The sequence below is a fragment of the Populus euphratica genome, unplaced genomic scaffold (genome assembly GCF_000495115.2).
Source record: "Populus euphratica unplaced genomic scaffold, PopEup_1.0 scaffold163.1, whole genome shotgun sequence".
NCBI classification, from domain to species: Eukaryota; Viridiplantae; Streptophyta; class Magnoliopsida; order Malpighiales; family Salicaceae; genus Populus; species Populus euphratica.
Window position 1 is genome coordinate 626,511 of NW_011499948.1, and position 24,573 is coordinate 651,083.

At 32.0% G+C, this 24,573-nt stretch overlaps 2 protein-coding genes across 9 annotated transcripts; one reads left to right on the plus strand and one right to left on the minus strand.

Moving 5' to 3' along the window:
* Window positions 1-7,962: 7,962 nt before the first annotated feature.
* On the minus strand, window positions 7,963-12,690 carry LOC105137759 (UV radiation resistance-associated gene protein-like). Of its 6 annotated transcripts, none has more exons than XR_844642.1 (6): window positions 12,254-12,690; window positions 11,792-11,998; window positions 10,370-10,550; window positions 9,534-9,682; window positions 8,990-9,255; window positions 7,963-8,311 (listed from the first exon to the last, which is right to left on the minus strand). XR_844642.1 is itself a non-coding variant. In XM_011043622.1 (6 exons), the coding sequence occupies exons 1-6, from the start codon at window positions 12,446-12,448 to the stop codon at window positions 8,195-8,197; spliced, it is 1,020 nt and encodes a 339-aa protein (XP_011041924.1). In that variant the 5' UTR covers window positions 12,449-12,687; the 3' UTR covers window positions 7,963-8,194. The 6 variants fall into 6 exon arrangements, 5 of the variants coding, with proteins under 5 accessions (XP_011041924.1, XP_011041922.1, XP_011041925.1 ...); XM_011043622.1 differs by having other exon boundaries at window positions 8,990-9,211; window positions 9,534-9,631; window positions 12,254-12,687; XM_011043620.1 differs by having other exon boundaries at window positions 8,990-9,211; window positions 12,254-12,686.
* Window positions 12,691-16,064: 3,374 nt separating this feature from the next.
* Window positions 16,065-23,651, plus strand: LOC105137761 (UPF0430 protein CG31712-like). 3 transcript variants are annotated; one of them, XM_011043626.1, is made up of 13 exons: window positions 16,065-16,407; window positions 18,204-18,304; window positions 18,431-18,584; window positions 18,858-18,953; window positions 19,127-19,203; window positions 19,343-19,422; window positions 20,254-20,314; window positions 20,936-21,003; window positions 21,241-21,322; window positions 21,657-21,740; window positions 21,816-21,893; window positions 22,867-22,986; window positions 23,244-23,651. In XM_011043626.1, the coding sequence occupies exons 1-13, from the start codon at window positions 16,341-16,343 to the stop codon at window positions 23,418-23,420; spliced, it is 1,245 nt and encodes a 414-aa protein (XP_011041928.1). In that variant the 5' UTR covers window positions 16,065-16,340; the 3' UTR covers window positions 23,421-23,651. The 3 variants fall into 3 exon arrangements, with proteins under 3 accessions (XP_011041928.1, XP_011041931.1, XP_011041927.1); XM_011043629.1 differs by lacking the exon at window positions 16,065-16,407 and having other exon boundaries at window positions 17,869-18,304; window positions 18,431-18,573; window positions 18,856-18,953; XM_011043625.1 differs by lacking the exon at window positions 16,065-16,407 and having other exon boundaries at window positions 17,872-18,304.
* Window positions 23,652-24,573: the final 922 nt, after the last annotated feature.

Sequence of the window (24,573 nt, forward strand, 5' to 3'; positions counted from 1 at the left end):
ACATTTCATGGGTAGTTTACTTGCTAATAAATTCATTGATAGAAGAAATATGTTGTCAGAAAGTGTACCATTGAGAATTTTCTTTTCGTCAACATTTTTTTAATCCTTTTAAAATAATCTTGTTTATACAACCCTTCACTTAACTTTCAATAAATCTAAGAACCAATATCCATTAATTGTGAAATCTATATAAAATATTAATGATAACATTTATTAACAATGTAATTATCAATAAAAAAATGTATTTTGTTTATTAAAATTGGATTCATAATCCAATAACTATCAAACTCTTCATATGTTGAAACATACTAAACCCTAATCGGTATCAATTCCACACAAATTAAAATTTCCATCAAAATATCAACTAAAGAAAATTAATACTTAATTAATTACCCATCATTTATTCAATTCAAATTTATATAACCTAAATCAATGCATTTAAACTTATTGTCAATTCCACCAAAAATTACTTTTTTCTTGAACAAAATATAATTGGCACCCATTAAATTATCAATTTTTTTTTATTTCTATTATTTTTAAGTTACAAAATTAAACTCAATTTCATCAAGTGTCAAATAAAATTCATTTCCCTCTAATCCCAAACAAACCCTAAAATACAAATAATATATTAATATAACAAAATTATTTAAAAAAAATCTTTACAACATTTAAATATACAAGTAAACTATAAATATTACAAACAAATTTCAATAAACTAACTTAAAATATAAATAGCTTACAAAAAAAATGAGTGGTATCACTTACTTGGTGGAGTAAAGCTTAACAATAAATGGAGATAAATGGAGCTAAGAGAGAGAATTTAACACTGCTGATAGATATAGGTCAATATCGGGTTGGATTTTGATTAGGAGTGGCTGAATATGCTAATTACTTTGGGGGAGAGGGGTTGTTTTATTTTTTATTTAAAGAGAAGAGAGAAGAATTGTTGGGTTTTAATTCATTTAAAATTGTCAACATAATTTTTTTTAACATTGTTAATGTGTCAAATTACTAATAGAATTTTTATTAATTATTTTTTTTTATGTTTTAGAAATTACTAATGAAAATGTTTTATCATCATATTTATTAGCAATTACTAACGGAATATTTTTCTTCAGTGTTTTTATTATTTTTTTTATCATTTTTTTTGTAGTGCTGTTGCATGATTACAAGAAATCTTAAAAAAAAAATATTACAAAAGGTATTCATAATAAAAAGCGAACTATATTCTTAGAAGATACAAGAACCAAAATTTCCAAAAAAAGAACCTATTTGCAAATAAAGTAAATTGTAGAGACTAAATAAGATTTTCAAAAATTATAGGAATTAAAAGAGTGTGAAAACCCATATTACATTACCAAAAAACTTGCAAGCAATTACATTTTTTATTCACATGTATAAAAAATTGTAAAACAATAAATCTTCTTTGCTTTCTTATTTTTATGCAGGTATAATGCAAGACAATAATCACACAAGAAATACCTACTCGTACGTATTAATCGGCCGGTCAGCGAAAAGAATGCCATACTAGCAGCAGCAGCAGCAGCAGCAGTTGGCAAATGATGAAGGATTTTGTGTACATCAGCCCAAATTCAATGCCATGCACATGCAGAAGTCAGCTCTAATATATTTCTATCAATCTCTCCGGCCTCCTCTTGAGGATACCCTCCCGATGTATTTCCAAGATGGGTGTAATCGCAAGCGATTATGAACAGTTTCCCTTGGGATGTCATAATAAGTCTTAAGGTTTTAAAAAAAAAAAACAGTCATCGTCTCAGTCCCTCGATGTCATCATGTAACCTTAATAAACATAGCCACCATATCTGTCTTCAAGCTTTGAACCCTCATAATTGAATGTAGTGATACCGTGCAGCCTATGCAATGGCTCATGCATCTAAATGGACAAGATTTTTGCAGCCCTGCAAAATCTCATGAGCGTGGTGATGAGCGGCGCCGATGCCCCTCTTTCCAAATAATAGCATTAGAACACGTAAGTGAGCGCCGATCTCAGATATTCTTTCTATCAAAATTAAAGCAAATTCCCATTTCCAAGTTCTCCGAATGTTTACACTTCAAGATCAGCGTTGGGATAATGAGTTTTAGCATCAAGTCATGGTGCAGCGACCAGACACCTGGTAAAAAAAAAGAAGAGTTAATATTAGCTCTTCTCTTCATGTCAGAAATATTTTTGCCGTCACTATTTTTTGCACTCTACAAGTCTCGTAACAACATTCACTGCACAAAGAATAAAATCATGAAGGAACATCCAGTAGCAGTGACTCCATGCCTGCTCTTCCAAGGACATTCACCATGCAATCAGCTTGCAGATATTCCCGTTTTCGATCTTCCATTCCTGTATAAACACAAGAAAGAAAATTTCTGGCTATAATGGTTGCAAAGCATCAATCAATTCAATATGGCTGAAGAGAAATAGAAGAAAATCATATGGATATAGAAGAAGAATTTGAAACAAATTAATCACTACAAAATCGATACAAGCTATAAGAGAATAACCTGAGTGTCCACGGTCTGCCTATGTGCTTAATAACTTTGCAAGCAAGATGGACACAAGAAACAGGAGGAAATGAGCAGGTGTGCGTGCGTGTGTGTAAGGAGAGTGAAGAAAACAACCCTTTGAGATTCTCGAGAAGTCGATTAAAGAGCACTGGATGCTTTCATTCTTTCCCAAATGGTTGAAATTGTGCCCCTCACTGTTCCCTCTTTCCTTCGGCAAAGGTGGCATCCTCTTGCTGTGTATATTAGCTACTTCAGACGAGACCAATGAAACAAGGAAAACTCTGTTCATTGGCATCCACAGAAAAAATATTCACGAAATTTACAGATAAATTGTGTCAGACCCCCAACGAGGTTGGAGACTTGAAATTAGAATACAAGGGCCAGATTCAAATTGAATGACATAGATAAGGATGCAAAATCCTTCACATATATAAAAAAAGGTTTTACGCAAAATAAAAAATACGAAGATGTTGTGAATCCAAGATCGAAAAGTCGTGACTTGGGTCTGAAGATCCAAAGTGATGGCATGATTTCTTCACATCTACTCTTCTGAGATTCAAGATCGCCTGGGAATGTGACTGTTTTGCCCTCAAGTCATGGAAGTGATACTGTTCAAGGCGAAATGCCAAACCTAATGGAATCGGGCATGGACCAACCCTAATGCAACTATGTGACCCTGGTGTGTGTGTATATATATATATATATATAGCATGCAAAACGTAATCAGATAAAAGAAATTACATGTATGAAAATACAATAAGAAAAAATGTTTTCAAGTGGCCGATCAATGATAAATTGTTAAGGATGAGTCAACATGAGATTTAGAAAAGAAGATTGGTTATTGGTGAACTAATTAAAAAATACAAGTTTAAAAAAAATTGCTAAAAATAATAAATTGTTGATTAGTCAACCAATCAAAAAATAAAATTTTAAAATTAACTGGGCAAAATGAACTACACATGGGCTCCCAATTTGAATAAATGCTTTTGAAAAATATTGATCAAATCAGAATTGCTCATTAGTGAATTGATTAGAAAAAACATAGATTCTACAATCAGCTGGTAAAAAAAAAAAATGAATCATGAATAAACCAATTTACCACAAGATTTTGAAAAGGAATTGATTGAATAAGAACCGCTCATCGGAACTTGAAATATATTTATTTATAAGTGTTGCTTTTTCTTCGGTGTAATTTTTTTCACTAAAAATTCAATAGAGTTTTTTCTATAATGGGATCATATCAAATTATCAATATTTTTATTTTTGACACAATTCGTATCATATTTATGATTCAATTATCTTGGTTCTTTTTCTTACATCAACACATCTCAAATTCATAGGCATGTATTGTCTGTATAGTTTTAAGACCCGACCCCATCTAAAGCTCGGATTCTAGGGTTTGACTGAGTCACCAAATCAGCTGGGTCAAATTTTATTTTTTAAAAAAATCAAAATAACATCGTTTTAACAAAAAACAATAAAAGTTAACGGGTTTGCAACTGGTTCTTAAAAGGGTCTTGCCGGATCGTCGGATCACACAGGTTTTTTCTTCCCCTATTTTTTCTTCAACTTGGCCCAGTTCCAACCCCGGGTCGACCAAAGTCCCAGGTCAACCCAATCGGGCCAGGCCGGATTTCAAAACTATAATTGTCTATAATAAAGATGCAATCAATAAAAAAAATGATAAAACTTAGATTATGAACATCTTTTAATTGGGCATATGATAAAACTTTATATTAATATAACAAGAATGTTATCCTTAATTACATCCTTAACAAAAGATAATTTAAACATTTAGATTCATTAACACATAAATAATATAATAACACAATATTATTGCTTCTAACTGCAAAAAAAATTAATTTAAGCAAAAGACTTCCATCTACGCATTTATTTTCTAGCTCAAGAATGTGAGATACCTAACAACATATTTATGTAAAATATAGCTATTAAATAAATAAATAAAAACTTACACTTTTATGATAATGAATAAAATAAGGATCATTTAAATCACACCCAATAATATATTCACTAAATCATTAATGAAGTACTTATCATGGGCACATTAAATCAATTTAAATAATATTTTTGTCAATCCATAACTAACATCGTTAACCAGAATATAATTTTCTCAAGTCATTTCTTCTTCAATACATTATTTTTTGTATTTAGAAAAAAAAGAAAATTTTCCAATACACTCATTCAACATAACATTATTTTCATTAACCAATAAATAATTTTCTGACTTACTCATTCAATAGGATATTATTTTCCTTCCTTTTATTTCATAATTTTGACACAAATTACAATTTAAAGAGAATTCATTATAAAATATTAAATAAACAAATAACTTATTACAAGGTGTTTAACATCTGCCTCATATTTGTGAATGTAAAGTGATCCCTTGTTGTTGATCCAATCTTGTAATCTTTTTTGTAACAACAAAAATCAACAAGTCATTTATCATTTATAATTAAATAATAAAAATCTCATTTCATACATTTTTTATATCATACATTCCATATTTTTTTCAACTTAAAGGTCTACCTCTTTCTCATCGATTTTATTTTTGAACTAGTACAATTTAATGCTATATACACATCTCTTGATTTAATTAAATGTGATGCCCTTAAATAGGCTTGATAAAAATTTTAAATCAAGGGGGATAAAATTCTCCTTTTTTAATCATTCATAGTTATTAGTCTCTTAATTCTCCAATAATCTACTTCATTGTTTAAAACCACTCTTGTTAGTCTCTTAATTCTTTTCTTTCCCACTATTTCCAAATGATTTCATCAAATTCTCCAATCTCTCAATTTTTTTCTTTTGGCCAAAACCAATAGTTTAAGGGGAAGAGGAATTTTTTTTTTAATTAAATACTTAACCAATCATAATTCATACTTTTTAACATGGTTAAATCAGAATTTGCATCATTTCAAAGTTCAGTATCCTAAATCTCTAATTTCACATAATCATAGCAATTTAATTTCTTCATCAAAACATATAATTATAACAATTAATAACTTTGATTATATTCTTTAACTTACTTGGATAAGAATTGAAAGAATGGATGCAAGAGATATTCAAGTTCTCTTCTCCTCTCTTTTTCCTTTAACCCTAACTTTGAATCTCTTTCTTTAAAACAACTTCCAAATACTAATTCACCTCCCTTAGTTGCTTAATTAGTTTTAATCAATGTATTTACACTTCTTAGTTTGATGCAATTAGCAAGAAAAAAAGTGGAAAAATCACACAAATTCTCTCCTTCTTTTATGGTTTCTAGCGATTATGTAAGAGAGGAAAAAATTAGGTAGTTATATAGTCCAATCTTTTAAATTTTGGATATTAACCTCTTTTTTGTTTAGCCTTTTTCCAATTTGCTCCCATCTTTTCCTTTTTAATAAATTAATGTCTTTTCACTTCTTCTTTTTTGTTTAATGACGTTCTTCTCGAATACTTATTTATTTATTTTATTTTATTATTATCATTATTATTTTATTTTATTTTGATCGGGTTAGATTATAATTGGGTTTTTACAAAAAAAAAAAACTTAGGTTTTTAAATTAACTAGTTAAAACAAATCATTTATGAGTGAACCAATTTAACATGATATTTTGAAAAGGATAGATTGAAAATGAACCGCTTATAGGTGGATCAATAAAAAAAATATAAAATTTAAAATCAACTAATCAAATAAATTGGGTATGGGCTAACTAATCAAAGAAGATTTTAAAATAAATTAAAATCCTTGAAATTCATCTCTTCAATGGTTAGAATGTAAAAATAATAAAAATATTTATCTGGTATAGAAAAATAAAGTCACACAATCAAAAAAATTAATAGTTTTATGTAACAAAACACTTCATGAAGATGTACGGTCAATTAAAAAATTAATAAGTAATCATGCATGATAATAATTAATTAAATCATCAGTCACACATATCAACGATAGATCAATCCTTCAAGCATTAGAACTGACACCTATCTCAGAAAATCTTCAAAAATTAAATCACAAGTCCATCCTCCCTGTCATCATGGAATGCCAATATCATTATTATCTTTCTTCAAAATTATCTTGGAATCCATTGGAATGCCAATATCATTATCTTTCTTCAAAATTATCTTGGAATCTCAGACTCCTCAAATTTGACACCCTACAATATGTTGTGAACACTTCACTTAAATATCAATAATACACATACAAATATAATCATTTTTAATAACAACTAAAAATAAATAATAAAATTTTGGTATGAGAATTTATCGAAATGCCCCTAGTCTAAATGAAATTATTGTTTTGCCGTGGTCAGATTGTGAAATTACGATTCTGCCGCTGACTATAAACTTACATTGTTAGCTCAGAGCACGTGCTGCTATTGTTGGTGGCTCGGCATTGACTCGAATGATATTTTAGCGTGTAAAATGACTCAAGCTCTCGATCTTGTTTGTCCACCAATGATGACCGTAACTCACAACCAACCACGGAGGAATATCGACGGTGATGAAGTTTGAATTGCCCCTTTGGTTTTCTTGCTTTTTGCCGCTGCTAATGGCAACGCTAATGACGGGGACTCCCTGGGTTTTGGTCGCAGCGAGGAGGCGTGTCTGTTTGTAGTTGTCACGAGATATATGGTGATTGGACGGAGGACATAAGGTGGCTAGTTGAACGACGAATGGGAGAGAGAAATAGATGCAGGATGGGCTCATGTGTGGCACGATCCACTGTGCATTCGTGGCTAGTTTCACCATCAATAAGGAGAATGATGGATAAGATTAATCAAATCCCATTGCACCATAAGTTTATCGTCATGTCAAATTCGTTATTTTACTGTTCAAAATCAAAGTTAGTTTTGATCGTGAACTGACAGTTTAGACCAATTTTGACTGGAATCCTGCCTTTGACATGACATCTCTGCTTTTCTTTTGAAAATTTTCTTTTACCAAAAAAACATATTTTTTTATCTGGAAACATCGTCTTCGATTTTTTTGTCACAAGGCTAAAATGGATTATGACAATGAGGACAGCATCCCCCATTCAAGGCTGGCCTTTACAGTTTTGGCATCAGTGGATATGCCCATCCCACAACTCCAACATGAAGGCTTGTTATTCTTCAAAGCCTTGGTGGAACAGAGAAGCAGTACTGAGCAACCAACTCCTTGCCAAGAAAACAGCTAATCAACTCTATGATTGCTGCTCCCACAAGTTAAGGTTTGGCGTACCTACACCAGAATGTCCAAAGAGACAATAACTCCCATTATGCACGATATTTTACTTGATGGCGAAATATTCCTCAGAACTCCAAAACAGAAGAATGAAAGTTTCAGTTGTACAGACAGCAGTATTCATTCGGAACAGAAATTCTCTCTTTAATTGAATTCTTAACATAAAACGACTGGTGTTTAAAAAAGAAAAGAAGAAGAAGAAGAAGAAGGAAACCCACTTATAAGTAGGAAAGTTGTTTCATTTTTTTTTAAAAGCTATAACTCAGCAAAGTGTAACAAGACTGTATGACTCCTAGAGAAAGAATCCATATTGACCATGCTTTTATCAATAAAAAGTGGAAATATATGAAGATCTATGACACGGTGCTGCATCAAAAACTCGCACCCATGTAAGAATACAGGTATCCATTTACAAAAGAAGCACTAACTTTCAAGTCAAGATTGGGAGAGCGGATCATGAGTCTAAAAATTCTGCTGACTGAATTGTCCTTGTAAGCTCCTTCAAATTAGCCAATACATGCCGTGGTCCTAAACTTCTAGCACCAATGTAATTTAAAAGCTGATCCAGATCCTACAACCAAATGGGAATTTTAACATCATTGGGAGAAAGCATATAAAAACAGTGCTAAAAATTCAACTGGATTGTAATGTGCTATGCATCTAGAGGAACCCCTAACGAATACCACCTCACAAAAATCAAGCCAAAATAATGAATAAAAGATGAGAATATATAATAGTTTGAGAACCAAAGTCTAACATGAATTTTCTCCCTCGCAAGAAACCAAAAACAATAACAGGAAAATGAGAAGACAAAAAACAATTGCCAGGAAGGTAAAGGGAATGATGTTCATGGAGTTCAAAGACTTGCCAAGAGAATTCCTTGAATTAAGATCAACAGAATGAAACAAAATTGAAAAGAACTGGCTCAACACAAACCAAGAAGTTAGTAACATCCCCCTCTTCTTCTCCAGTTGGTGCCAGCACCAATGAAGAGAAATGATCAACGGAGGATGAAAAGCATAGTGTATGTTAAGGCCAACAAGCTAGAGATACAGCAATAAGCAAGAAACCTTCATAATGATAGACAGTTTCATGAACATGAAAGAAATTCAATCTTGGATTTTCAAAACAGAAAACCCAAGCAGGACAGATAAAAACTGGGAATTAAAATATTTTGATCGAGTACATTATAATATTAGACATGACCTCTGAACATGGAGAAGGAGAAAGGGCAGAAATGATAATTTACCTTGTTTAAAAGGAATACAGCATATGCTGCTCGCGTGGTATCTTGACCTTCTAAAAAGAGGGGAAATTCAACAGGTTTTGTATTTGCAGTAGACAATGTACTTGACAACAAATCAGATAACTCTACTGAAGGTGCACAATCAATAATATAGGAATTGGAACCACCCAAACGTAAAGGGTAACGCAAAGGAACTTCCAAGTACGAGGCAATAAGTGAAACAGCCTGCAAGAGAGAAAAGGAGTGTAGGAGGCAATAAGTGAAACAGTCTGCAAGGGAACCATCAGAAATAAAGCACATTTTAATTGTTGGCCAGGAAACTACCAATACAGTTATTTTAAAAAAAATCCCTGAAAATGCAGTTTCTTACTATAATAGTTCTCATTGCAGATATATGATCTTATCTCGCACACTTTTTAAATAGTTCTCACAAATGAAGTTGATAATTCATCAGTGCTAGAAACCTAGAAAGTTAATGACACATGATAGGTGCAACAGAATAATCCTAGCAACAAGGGTAATAGTTGAGCAAAGAGAAACAACACACATGAGCAACATATCCGAGGGCACTAGCGGACCTCTGAACCTCCTTCTTGTCGGTGAAAAAACTCATCTTTGTAAAGGGAGCCATTGTCAAATGCAGACCTAAAATTGTCAAGGATCCTTGATTAACGGGTTTAGAACCAACATAGTTTCCTGGTAGAGAAAAGAAAATTAATAAGCAACTAAAAAAGCATTTAGACCTGCTTTCACTTCCTAAGGCAACACAATTTTAAGAGAAGTTACTATCTTTAAATTTGAAATTACCATGAATCATATGAAAGCATATACTTACACATAGCATGGCTTCAGAACTAGTGAGATACATATATAAATGATTTGGAAATAAAGAAAACCAGTAGATAGTTAATATTAGCCAGGTACAAAAATGATGCAAGAAAGTAATATAAATAGAGCAACTAAAGAAGTCAAACCACGAGTAGTGATTGGGTTGTGATTGACTTCGGAGCTATTTCTCAGACTCGTCCAGACCCAGAAGATCCCAATAGCAGTTTAAGCATGAACTGTTTAAAGTTGAAAGTAATTTACACAACTGTTCACACACATTGATTCAGTTGGCAACCCTTAAAAACATTCCATATTTTAACACCTGAAACCCTAGCTTCAAAAGCCTTGGAAACAACAACCAATAGCAGATCCAACAAGATATGTTCATGATATCTAAACAACAAAAGATTGTGAACATAATGATTCGCAAAAAGATATCTAAACAACCAAAAGAGAGAAAGTTATAAGATAGATCAACAGCATGCTTTATCGCAGCTGTTGTTTAAAACTTAAAGTCATTGTGTTTTGTTTAGTGTCAAATCAGGGCCACATTACCTGATTTACTACTGCTTGGGAAAGATTCAAGTTCCTGCTCCTCTGAAGGTCCAACTGATATCTTAATAGGATAAAGCAATGAAACTTGTGATATCATATATTGTTGTCTCAGTCTTAGCTTATTCTGCAACTTTGTGAGGCGAAAATAACCCCTTTCTCCAGCAAGTGACCTTCTTGATTCCTTTGACATGAGTATGATCAAACATTCAATATTACCAGTATTTATAAAAAAGCCCTGACCAGAGACTAAGCCGAAAGACAAAAAAAAAAATTATTCAACAGAGCTGATTGCACTAAAAGGACATATGTGAGCCCCTGGATAAATTAGGAAATGTAAAGACAACATGCGACAAACCCAAATTACTGATAATACAAAAATTGAATACAAACTAAAGTCTCCAATTAAAATAACACGGAATAAAAATGAAGACCAGAAGATGTACAGCATACACTTTGTAAGACCAAGACTGGACCCTTCAAAGTAATAGTGGAAAGAAATAATAAAATGAAAAAAGATAAGCTTCCACATGCGAGGACATTTTTGGAACATTAAATGTCCAACTCCATAGTGCCTGGAAGACAACTTTTTGGGCACCATAAAATCATCATTATCTCTTCATACAAGTTTATTGCTCATAAATGAAACTTTCCACATAATGCATCCCATTGAGGTCGAAGTGAACCTCAGAGCAATCATGTTTCTACCAATTCTCAGCGATACTCACAAGATCACACCACATAGAACACAAAGATAAACTTGAAAAACCTGCTGTAGGAATCCCTCTAAGGAGGCAAGAAATGAGATATTATGAATAGGAAACAAATGTGCATAAGCAGCACGCCTCTTAATAGCATTTTCAGCACATCAGATTTGCTAAGACTGCGTACGTATGCCTGAGATATTATGCAATTATAGACTCTCGCACTCATATGGGATCTGATACTAACCTTCTCATGAAATCAAAACAATAAAAAATAGAAAAAACAGTTGCCTATGAGGTGCACAACTGCCAAACTTGCTTATCATAATACAAAAGAAAACATTTTTACCGATTGAGAAACTAAGTTGTGCCCCTTCAATATTCTCCCAAGCACCACTAGCATTTTAAATCATGACCTTAGGGATATTGCGTTGTAGCATTAATCAGGGACCAAACACACAGTTTCATTTCTAAGAAAAAGTTTCATTTCTGCACTGAACAACCAAGTTGAAGGCCCTTTCCTCAGTTTCAGATACACTAGAATTTCACAAAGTCCGTCCATTATCCTATTTATATGGTGGATGCATCACTCACAACATGCAACAAGCTCAAAACAATATAAACATTGACAGATAATGTGATCAATCATAAACTTTTGACTACATTTACCAAAAACACAAACAAAACTCCTCTAACATTATCAAATATAAATTTCAATTACCTGCAATTGCTTACTAGCAACAGAAAGCGCAGTGCCAGCAACTAATAATGATCGAACTTCCGAACTAAGCCTCTCCTCTTCTTTTGTCGAATTCTCCGCAGCAACCTTAGATTGCCCTTTAATTCTTTCTATCATCGATTTCCTAGCCTCCAACCTTTCCTTCATCTCCTCCAATTTATTCAATCTACTTAACGCCTCCTCCTTCACCTGCCCACCACATTGAGGCCCGCTAATCCGCGGGCTAATCAATAAGATTTATATATCCATTTCTCCAATTTAATTCAAAAGCATTAAAATAAACAAACTAAATAATTAATTAACTAATTAAATGCATGCATTGATTATTTAATTTCATGCAAGAATGCTAAAATAATCCAAGAAAAAAGTTTAAAAAAAAACTATTATTAATTGATTAATTAATCAATCTATCTATGAAGAAGACGATAAAAATCAAAGGCTCACTTGAATAAGGGAGCGAAGTTTCTGTTCAAAATTTTGCTTCTTTTGTTTAGATTCGTTGAGAGCAGAAGAGAGACTCCATAATCTTGCAACTTCGTGCTCGTAATCTTCCCATTCGATGAATTTTTCTTTCTCCGATTCGGTTGGTTTTGATTTTGATGTGGATGGGTCTGGAGAGAGGATGCGGTCTGGTCCCATTTATAACTGAGATTGAGAAAGTAATTCTGGAAGTTAATGATAAGAGGTCATGGATTGGCATCATCGTAGTCAGAGGCGTAATTAGGGTTTTGGGATCATGAGTGCTGGTGTCTTGGACTCTTGGGTTGGGGGTATATATCTGATTTTATCGGGAAAATTCGGAGGGGGGGAGAAGAAGAGCGAGGGTTCTTGTTGTTTCTGATTTTTACCTTTTCCTTTTTGACGCGTTTTAAAGATGACAGGTGGAGGACCGGCGACTGGTAGTTAGAAGATGGCTTTGTTTGGTTAAGATTAAGAAGCAATTTCGTCCCTATAGTTTATCTATTGCATGGAGAGGCAAACCATGAATCTATATATTATGCTTGTTTTTGTGTTCCAACCATGTTATAAAAAAAAAATTAATTTTTTTATTTTAAATTATTTTAATATATTGATGTTTTAAATAAAATTTTTAATAAATAAATATTATCTTAAAAATACCTGGATTTAAGATTTGAAAGGAAAATATTAACATCGTATAAAAATTAAGTTTAAGGGTGGGACCAATTGGTTTTTAAATCAAAAATAAAATTGGAAATTAATAAATAATTATATTAATTATATAGTGTGGGACCTGATATTGGTTTATAAAAAAAGCTAATTGGTCAAAGAGACTCTCTCAGCTTTTGGTCAAACCCAGCTATACTCCTGATATTTTAATTTCTTAATTTCAACCCCTGAAACTATTAGATTAAAGTCTATTTTCGTTAAGGCTCCTTAGGCTTCCCTGTATAAAACTAGAGTTTAAAGGTGTTGTACTTCCTTGTGAAAATAGAGTGAAAAATTATTATTAGTATTGTTATTATTATTATAACAAATATAATTAAAAAAAAAGAGTAAATTAGTTGTAGCCATTAACACACTTTACTATTCACTAAAGTAGTGAAGTTATGACTATGATCTTAGCTGGAAAATTGATTGACTTTTATTTATGGATGTTTTGGTATTTTTAGGTGATTTATTTGTTATTACTGATTTGTTTAAGGATGTTCATCAATATATCTTTTAATATAAAGTAAAATAATTAAAATATCTCTATAATAAATAAATTAAAAAAAAACTAATATTGCTTGACAAGGATGCTCTAGTATTTTTTCCTTTTAATTGTGGAGTACAGTTACACAATTGTCCTTGTAGTAAAAAAATAATAGATTGTGTATAAAGAGGTATTGACATCTTTTCTTTAAGAGTTTTTTTTTTGTGTGTGTTTATTAGGTTAGCCAAATGAAGTAATTTTATATTTAATTAATACTTTTTATTTAAAAAAGTTGCTGAAATATAAGAGGTGTTGTGCAAATTGAACAGAGCGTGTGGTACGTCTTGGTGATTAAAAATCTTTTTTCTCTATCTCACTTTGTTTTTTATTATACCCTTTTTTTTTATATATATATTTGGCATGTGTCGTGATTAATTTATCTGGCTATCCTTTCTTTTTTTTCTTTCTATTTCTCTCTCCTACACGGAGAAATACATTATGATCCTTATTTTTATTGTTTTTTTAGATTTAATCCTTTTAATTTTAATTGTTTTTTTATTTTTTTATTCCTTTTCCTTATGTTAAAGTTTTATTATTTGTCAATTTAGTCTTTAATTCTAATTTATATATATATAATATTTTTTGGTTTAATCCTTCTATTTTTTGTTTTTTTGTTTTTTTTTCAAAGTTTTTATGCTTTTAATTTTATCCGTCAAGACAATTTAATGATTTTTTTAATCAATAATAACAAATATTTCAATCTGATCTTTTTTTTTAATTTCTTGGATTTCTTAGTATTTTCTTTTAAAGAATAGTAATTATACAAGAAACAAGTCAGTCTTTTACTATTCATTCACTGTAGAAATGGTATTTTCAAAATTTTACAAGGTTCTTAGGTTTATTGACATCTTGAAATTTTACAGCATTTTCGGGTTTGTGATTCACTTATTCTTCTTTCTTTTCTCTCCAGAAGTATCCAGTCACCCGGGGAGATGACATTTTTAAGATTTCACAAATTTTTGAGGTTCGTTGATAATGACATTGTTGAGATTTTACAAAGTTTCGAGGTTTATCGATGGTGACATTGTTGATATTTTTAAGAATTTTAAGGTTTGTATATCACCTATGTTTCTTTCTTTTCTCTCAAGTATGAAGTATGCAGTCATTGGAGATATTTTTAAGTGATAATTTGAAAGTATAATTATGGTTATTTTTTAAAATATTTTTTGTATTGAAATATATTAAAAATAATTTTTTTAAAATCATTTTAATATCAGCATATAAAAATAATTCAAAATATATAAAAATTTTAATTTTTAACAAAAAAAAATTAATTTTTAGAGAACACGGTGAAATACACAAAAAAAATTTAATTTTTAACAAAAAAAATTAATTTTTAAAGAACATAATTTGCACCATAGATAATACCTAAACTAAGCACCAAAAAGTGTTATAATTATTAAAATATATTATTATCATTTTTTATAGTACCAATTTGTAACTTAAGTACAATTTTATATTTTCTCAACTTGCATTTAACATATCATTTCATATTTTTCTTATTATCATTTTGTATCCACCATATATTTTTTTAATTTTTTTATATTACTAATTTGCATTTAAAAAATAATTTTCACATATACATGGTATCCATTAAACCCAAATCATTTCTTTTTCTAAAACTCTGGTATACCTATTCTCTTACCAAATATATTATCCAAAACCCAAATACATAATTATTAAATTACAAACATAGTAATAAAATTTAAGCATAATAATATTATTAGAATATCAAAAATTCAAATGATTTTATCATTTTTTATACTTTCAGCTTTTTACATCTAACAATCATAAATCAATCTTAAAATAATTTATTTTAGATGAATCATAATCAATAATAAATCACACTACATCATCACAACACCAAATAATTACAATCTTATTTCATGGTTTAAACCTCATAGTTAGCTTTAATTTCTTTAATTTAATCATTAATCATGTCATTTTAACCATAATTAACTGGGAATTACACAAATTAATATTTCTATTCACAAACACATAAACCCTATAATTTCACCATTGAGGAATTTCAACGCCCCACCAGAAATAAGAAGAAAAAAAGAACTTAATTGAAAATAAACATCTTACTACTACTAATTAACCCAATTTAACAAGCATTTAGCAATAAATTCCAAGAAGTTCCCCCTTTTTTTTTATTTAATTGAAATTAGTAACCTTTCTCTCTCTATCCCCCGAACTCCCAGCCCCTCTCTATCTCTCTGTAAAGTTTTCTAATTTTATTTGGTTTCTTTGGTAGGAATTACTTAGCTCATCCTTTCCATGGAATATAGATTGAGTGAAATGAAAGAGATGGAGGAGAATACTAATGTCCTTGGCTAGCTTTATAATTGGAGGGAAGATTTGTTTCCTTCTATTTACAACAATGCCATTCATTTCTTTCTGTTAAATTTTTGACCGTCAATATTTTTTGTGTGAAAATTTATTTTTTATTTTGTTCAAAATTTTATGCTGATTACGTGGGGATTTCACTTCTAATTATAAAATATTATCTTTTAATTTATTATTTTTCAATTAAGAATTACGATATTTAATACAGGGTATGGTCTTCTTCCTTATCTGCATATCTTCGATCCTGTAACATTTTTATTTGGAGTTTTGGATGTAATATAATGGAGAAGCTGAGAAACACTGCCTTCGCCTTCCTTCCCTCACCAGCAAGCAAAGGTTAAATTAAAACGAAAGGAAAAAAAGCGACACAAAATAAGAAACACGACCGGAAAGAAACTCAATTTCACATGACAGAGCCACCGTCTCTCTCTTTCTGATCGATTCGCCTATCAATCAAAATCAAAATCAATGGCGGGATTGTCATTGAAGTGCGGGGACTGTGGGGCTTTATTGAGGTCCGTACAAGAGGCACAAGATCACGCCGAGCTGACCCAGTCATTGATGATATTTTTAAGTGATAATTTAAAAGTGTAGTTATAATTATTTTTTAAAGTGTTTTTTGTGTTGAAATATATTAAAAATAATTTTTATTTATTTTTTTAAAGTCATTTTAAAATCAACACATTAAAAAAATTTAAAATATATAAAAATTTTAATTTTTAACAAAAAAAAATTAATTTTTAGAGAACACGGTGAAATACACAAAAAAAATTTAATTTTTAACAAAAAAAATTAATTTTTAAAGAACATAATTTGCACCATAGATAATACCTAAACTAAGCACCAAAAAGTGTTATAATTATTAAAATATATTATTATCATTTTTTATAGTACCAATTTGTAACTTAAGTACAATTTTATATTTTCTCAACTTGCATTTAACATATCATTTCATATTTTTCTTATTATCATTTTGTATCCACCATATATTTTTTTAATTTTTTTATATTACTAATTTGTATTTAAAAAATAATGGTATCCATTAAACCCAAATCATTTCTTTTTCTAAAACTCTCATATACCTATTCTCTTACCAAATATATCATCCAAAACTCAAATACATAATTATTAAATTACAAACATTGATAAAATTTAAACATAATAATATTATTATAATATCAAAAATTCAAATGGTTTTATCAATTTTTATACTTCCAGCTTTTTATATTTAAGAATCATAAATCAATTTTAAAATAATTTATTTCACATGAATCATAATCAACAATAAATCACACTACATCATCACAACACCAAATAATTACAATCTTATTTCATGGTTTAAACCTCATAGTTAGCTTTAATTTCTTTAATTTAATCATTAATCATGTCATTTTAACCATAATTAACTGGGAATTACACAAATTAATATTTCTATTCACAAACACATAAACCCTATAATTTCACCATTGAGGAATTTCAACGCCCCACCAGAAATAAGAAGAAAAAAAGAACTTAATTGAAAATAAACATCTTACTACTACTAATTAACCCAATTTAACAAGCATTTAGCAATAAATTCCAAGAAGTTCCCCCTTTTTTTTTATTTAATTGAAATTAGTAACCTTTCTCTCTCTATCCCCCGAACTCCCAGCCCCTCTCTATCTCTCTGTAAAGTTTTCTAATTTTATTTGGTTTCTTTGGTAGGAATTACTTAGCTCATCCTTTCCATGGAATATAGATTGAGTGAAATGAAAGAGATGGAGGAGAATACTAATGTCCTTGGCTAGCTTTATAATTGGAGGGAAGATTTGTTTCCTTCTATTTACAACAATGCCATTCATTTCTTTCTGTTAAATTTTTGACCGTCAATATTTTTTGTGTGAAAATTTATTTTTTATTTTGTTCAAAATTTTATGCTGATTACGTGGGGATTTCACTTCTAATTATAAAATATTATCTTTTAATTTATTATTTTTCAATTAAGAATTACGATATTTAATACAGGGTATGGTCTTCTTCCTTATCTGCATATCTTCGATCCTGTAACATTTTTATTTGGAGTTTTGGATGTAATATAATGGAGAAGCTGAGAAACACTGCCTTCGCCTTCCTTCCCTCACCAGCAAGCAAAGGTTAAATTAAAACGAAAGGAAAAAAAGCGACACAAAATAAGAAAAACGACCGGAAAGAAACTCAATTTCACATGACAGAGCCACCGTCTCTCTCTTTCTGATCGATTCGCCTATCAATCAAAATCAAAATCAATGGCGGGATTGTCATTGAAGTGCGGGGACTGTGGGGCTTTATTGAGGTCCGTACAAGAGGCACAAGATCACGCCGAGCTGACCTCTCACTCCAATTTCTCTGAATCCACTGAAGCCGTTCTCAATCTCGTCTGCGCCACTTGTGACAAACCCTGCCGTTCCAAAACAGTAAACGAATCCTCCATTTCTATCTCGTCGTTTTGTGTTTCCATGACAGTCGTTCTTCAATTGTGGATATATATATATATATATATATATATATTGTGTAATTATTGGTTTCATTTTGTGATGAAGGAAAGCGATTTGCACACGAAGAGAACAGGTCACTCTGAGTTTACGGATAAGACCGCCGAGGCTGCAGAACCGATAAGCTTAGAGGTTCCGAAGGCGGCGCCAATGGATGCTAATGAGCCTGCTGCTGATGCAAGCACTAGTACCCAGCCTGAAGGTACTATTGCTGTCGATGAAAACCTCTTTTAGAGCACTTTCTCTGTCAGGGTTCTGCTATGAGATTTTAATTGCAAGCTTTGGAAATCATTTTGCCTATTGTTTTAGCACTCCATCGCTATTTCAGTACCTGTTCTTCGAATTGCTGTTTTTTTTTATTTTGATAGGGTGTCAGCACTTCTCAAAATCTTTTTATTTCTAATATTTTTGTTTACTTCTTGAGATTGATCATTGAAAGTTAATGTAATTAATACAGTTGCAATTTGTTCTCTAGAAATGGTTGCTCCAGAGGTTGACAAAAAAATCCTTGAGGAACTGGAAGCAATGGGTTTCCCAAGAGCAAGGGCAACCAGGGCACTTCATTATTCTGGTGATGTTATCTATTGTCATATTTACATCTGCTTATCAGACGTTAGAATTCCTTGTCATCGGGCATCTCTGAGGCTTATCATGTTATTTTTGGCCTCTGTGTCTTCATATTGATTATAAGCAAGTCACATAGCATTTGCAATTTTCTGAGCGTTGTCTTTTCGTTTCTTTCAGGAAATGCCAGTCTTGAGGCTGCGGTAAATTGGGTAGTTGAGCATGAGAATGACCCAGACATAGATGAAATGCCCATGGTGTGTTATATGTTTTTTTCCCCCTTGGCATATGTGCATCTTACTGTTCTTTTTTTTTTCTTTGCCGATCTTAAACTAAGTTTCTTCATTTCTTTAATTGTTTGTTTTATCTGATTTACTGACCTGCTTGTCTGCTCAGGTACCTGTCAACTCCAAAGCCGAGGCTTCCAAACCTTCTTTGACCCCAGAAGAAGTGAAGCAAAAAGCACAAGAACTGAGGTATGGTGCGTTAAAATGCATATCTAAGCTTCACAGTCTTCATTTTTGTGGTTGCTAATTGGCCAGTAGTCAAAGCATTTGTAGATAATCTGGATACTGTTTTTTGTCTGTACCTGCTGCAGCAGGTTACTGAACCTTGGCCCAGGTAAAGAATGAGTTGGGTTCAGGGTAGGCTATCAGTTTAAAACTTGTCTTTTTTTTTTATTGATTGCTTTTTGTTTGACCCTGGCCTTACAATACAGTTTTTGTTTCTCATTCAACCTTTGATTTTATTGGTTAAATCTTCAGTAAAAAAACAGAAGCTTTTAGAATTAGTTTGTAAGAGGGGTGACAAAAAGCACCTAGAATTTTCAGGTGCATTGGAAATCTGAAACTTTGGAAACTAATTAGAGTCTCTCAAATATAGCAAATCTGGTTCTGTGTGGGTCTTGGGTTACTAACTGGTGTTAGCTTAATTGGATCTATCTTATTTTGATAAATCAAGACGTTGATTGTTTGGACTAATGCCGTGGACGCAATTGTCCTTGGTGTTGGCTTCTATTTCAGGTGATGTAATTATGATGCCTTAATTGTCATATTTGCTTACATTAAATTTAGTTCTCTCTCTCTCTCTCTCTCAACATCATGAAGGAAAGATGCATGATGTGATTGCTGAAGGTACCTTTAATTTTTTTTTCAAGGACTAAAATTAGCGTTGAATTTTCCGGGTGACTTTTAGGTCCACTGCGTGTATATTTGTATGTTTATCATTCATTTATCCCATGTTTATCTTTATTGTAAATAATTTAAACTATAATGAAACATCTGATCAACCAACATTTATTGAAACAGGGAGCGTGCACGCAAGAAGAAAGAGGAGGAAGAGAAGATAGCGGAAAGAGAAAGGGAAAAGGTGCTTCTTTATTTTCTTTATGACTTTCTCTTGTATCAACTTGCAATCTCAAAGTTATGTTTTTGTATGTGATTATTATCTATCCATTCCTTTGTAAAGCATGCCATCATCTGTCTCCATCGGCAGTAATGAATAGTGAAACTTGAGCATTATTGTTTTGCTGTTTCCTTGAACCTCATGTTGTGCCTATAGTTTCCCTAACTTGCACTTTAACTCTCAGTCAACTTTCGCCTTACAAACATGGAATCTTTGACACATCATTCTGATACTTGCTAACATTTTTAGGATATGTGGTCCCAATTAGTGCATGTGCCAGATTAAAATGCTAGCAATGTGGACGGAATTTTCTATGGAGATAAGCATGTTTTTTTTATTTGCAGAGAATTTATTCTCTTCAAAGCTTTTCGTAAGGCCAAGTAATAATTATTTATATAGTCATGTGCATGTTAAAATCCTCTTGGAGTAAAGTTTTTGGAAAATCCTTTAAGTTTTTGGGAATTCTATCTCTAAATACTATCGTAAGCCATTCCTTGTGCTGTATTATCTTTGTATCTAAACCCTTGACTTGATTGATCTATCTGCTATATTTTTGCAACGTGCTTTTGAAAATCAATTTTCCAGGAGAGGATTCGAATTGGCAAGGAACTCCTGGAAGCAAAGCGAATTGAAGAAGAAAATGAAAGAAAGCGGTTTGTATTTGCCTATTTTTGTTCCATTTCACTGCACCTGCAGTGTGTTTGATATGGTATTGTGTGTCTTTCTGGCATGATTCTGTAGATTCACTTGTAAATGAAATTTTTGTTTTTGTACATGGTTGCAAAGTTGCACCATTTTGGGGCTCTTTAGTAATCTTTCTTTTTTGGTTTTGTGCACCAAAAAAAGGCCTTATCCTGTTACTACAATTGAATGATTTTCTGCCCTCTCAGATTGATGGCCCTGCGGAAGGCAGAAAAAGAGGAAGAGAAGAGAGCCAGGGAAAAAGTTCGCCAGAAATTGGAAGAGGACAAGGTTACCACTGTTCTATTCCATTTTTCTTTCTCCCCAAAATTTCAGTAATAGCTAAAAGTATCTGTGCAAGTTTGTTCTAGTTTTCCTTGATTCGTATATGGTTTTAATGTATTAAAATTGAAATGTTTTTAAAAAGAGGAGCACATCTCTATGAATTATGGAAAGGAAAAAGGCAAGACATGCTAGATCTCATTTGGTTGATGGTACAGAGTTGTATCTTTGAAATTTCTCTTTTCTGTTCCAGTTTACCATGTCCCATTGGTTATATGAATTATATTTGGAATGATTCCATTCATTGGTAGTTTATTTCTGATTGGAGTTGGGTGCTTCACAGGCAGAACGAAGAAGGAAGCTTGGACTGCCACTAGAAGATCCTGCAACTGTAAAACCTTCTGCGCCTGTTGTGGAGGAGAAAAAGGTTGGATGAATAAATATGGTCTTGATGTAAGTCATTCGTTATGTGTTACTAACATATTTTATGAATGTTTTGCAGAGCATGTTGCCTGTTAGGCCTGCCACAAAGCAAGAGCAAATGAGAGAATGCTTGCGATCTCTTAAGCAGAACCACAAGGTAAAAACAAGTCAACTTCTGATCTTCATCATCACAGTCCAGAAACATTAAGAACAAAAGGTTAATTGTATTGTTTTGTTTTATTAGTTTGTGTGTGTGTGTGTGTGTATAACGTGTGCTTTGCTTTATCTTTCAATTCAATTTCATTTATCCTCCCTCCTTTGCAGTTATTCTTTTAGTTCATGAGGATTTGACCCTGGAAAGTTAAGTTAATTAGTTAAGAAATAAAATTTGACTATGAAGGAATGAGAGGAGAAAGAGGATAATAGGAGAGTACTAGATAGAGGAAAGAGGACAATGAATACTAAATTACATTTCCTACCAAATTTAGGAATTTCCTCTGACCAAAGATCTATCAATGCTGTGTACAAGATTAGCATTATTACTTTTAAAAGCTAAAAGTTATGCACAAAGATTGAAATCAGAGTAACTTGAGATGATTTAAGCGTTAAACTTGCTGGTATTTAAATGCTTATTGTGAAATTTAATTAAGAATCATAAAGTGTCAACAAGGTAACTGAAGACTTGCTATGCCACTTGGTGAAAACTTAGGCCTTTTTAGATGCAGCTCGAACTTTCACTGGTACACATTTGTATAGACAAACAAATAAATAGATTGATGCAATGTGAATTCTAAAATGTGGATCGGATATGGGTTCCTCGGCCAAAAAAGTTGCATCCATAATTTGCATGGATAAAATATCACATCCAACAGTTTACCCATTAGCATGTACTTGTCCATACTCATGAAAACGAAAATCTTCTCACATCTTACTGATATTGATTGCAAGATATTCTCTTATGAGAAGGCAATGCATTAAAATACAAGCATTCATGTGTTTTTCGATTGTTCAAATTCTATATCCCCTCCAGAAATTAATCCTAATTACTGTTCATCGTTCATGCTTTTGAAGTTGTGTAGCACCAGAAACTAGATTTTATAGCCTCACTTCATTTGGTTTTGTGAGGCTAGGATGATGATGCTAAAGTGAAGAGAGCGTTTCAGACTCTCCTAACTTACATAGGGAATGTTGCCAAAAACCCTAGTGAAGAGAAGTTCAGAAAAATAAGACTCAATAATCAAACCTTCCAGGTATGCAACTTCTTATGATAAATTTTATTGAGGGAATATGTGTATCAATTTAATGCCAACTCCAATTGCAAATGCTGCACACCACCAGATTGATCATAGTTTGCACCTATTATCACATGTTGCATTATTGCATCATTTGATGTGATCAGTCCAACTCCCTGCATACAACTTTGCCTTCACAACATTGAGTATGAACTCTTAGATTTTTGGCTAATTGTTTTCATGTTTCTTTATTTTCCGTTATTCTACCTTTACAGGATAGAGTTGGTTCACTCGAAGGAGGCATTAGGTTTCTTGAGCTGTGTGGGTTTGAGAAAATTGAAAGCGACGAGTTCTTTTTTCTTGCTAGGGACAAGGTGGACATGGCAGTACTGAACTCAGCTGGATCTGAGCTGACCTCTGCAATAAATAATCCGTTCTTTGGAGTCCTCTAAGCTAGTAAACTGTACTATACTTCTATTTTCTGAGGAGAAATTATGCTGTTGTGGATTAAGCTCGCTGTTGTCTCGTTGCACCATTTAGTGGCCTTCAATGAATCGGTACATCAGTTCAGGTTGATCTCTCCATGACCTATTGGAGCGGGATGCCCTACATACCTATTTCTCCGATGACGATTATATGTTTATTTCCATGTTTTCAAATTTCAGGCAGGTTATTCCTCCGAACAGTGTCTTATTTTTGTTCTTTGATTACTGTCTATCCCCCGAGAAAGGGCGGCTCCAGCCAGTTTCCTGCTGAAAAAGTGACTGGTGGCCAGTCCCGGCATCCAAGCTCCACGCTGCTGCCCTTACTGCCGTAGTCATGAACTAGGGCCGGTCTGCAAGGCTGCGGCAAAGGTGAGAAATTGAAAACCCTGCTACATTAGGAAGCTGATTCTAATGCAATCTTGCAAACCTGTTTGGCAGTCAGGGAGTTCGTAGATAAAGAGAAATAAGCAAAATGTTGCTGATAAACAGAATTGGGGGCCGCGGAATAGGGCTTCGTAGCATGCTTTTCCTTTTTCCTAAATCAATAAAATTTACCTCCGAAATTTATAAAGCCACTTAAAAACAGGTCACTTTAGAGCATGGAAAAAAGAGCAAAAAGCGCAAGTCAGAAAATTAACACAATTACAGAAGCATATTTAAACTGAATAAACCTAAAATTAGACTGAGTTAATACAATTACAAAAGCATATTTAAACCGAAAATTAGACCGAGTTGGGTTTGGATATATTGACATAGAGATACTTTAAAATATAGTTAATCTAATTATATTTTTAGTGATTGAACTTAAATTTAATTAAAACAACACCAAGAAATCTCATTTTAAAAAATAAAAAAAATGATTAATTTCATAATTCATCAAGTGATGGTCATTTTTTATATTTGACCTAGACTAGGTCGAAAACATGTAAACTTTCAAGCATCACCATTTTTATAATAATATGACTAAATAACCTCTAAATCGAAGGGAGAAAGAAATATGGATCTTCACCCTACTGCAAGTAAGTTATCTATTTTTATTTACCTCAACTCGCTAACATAGTATCGCTAATCTCATTGCTTTAAAAAGTTAAGACCTATCATCCAAACCTTGTCACCATAC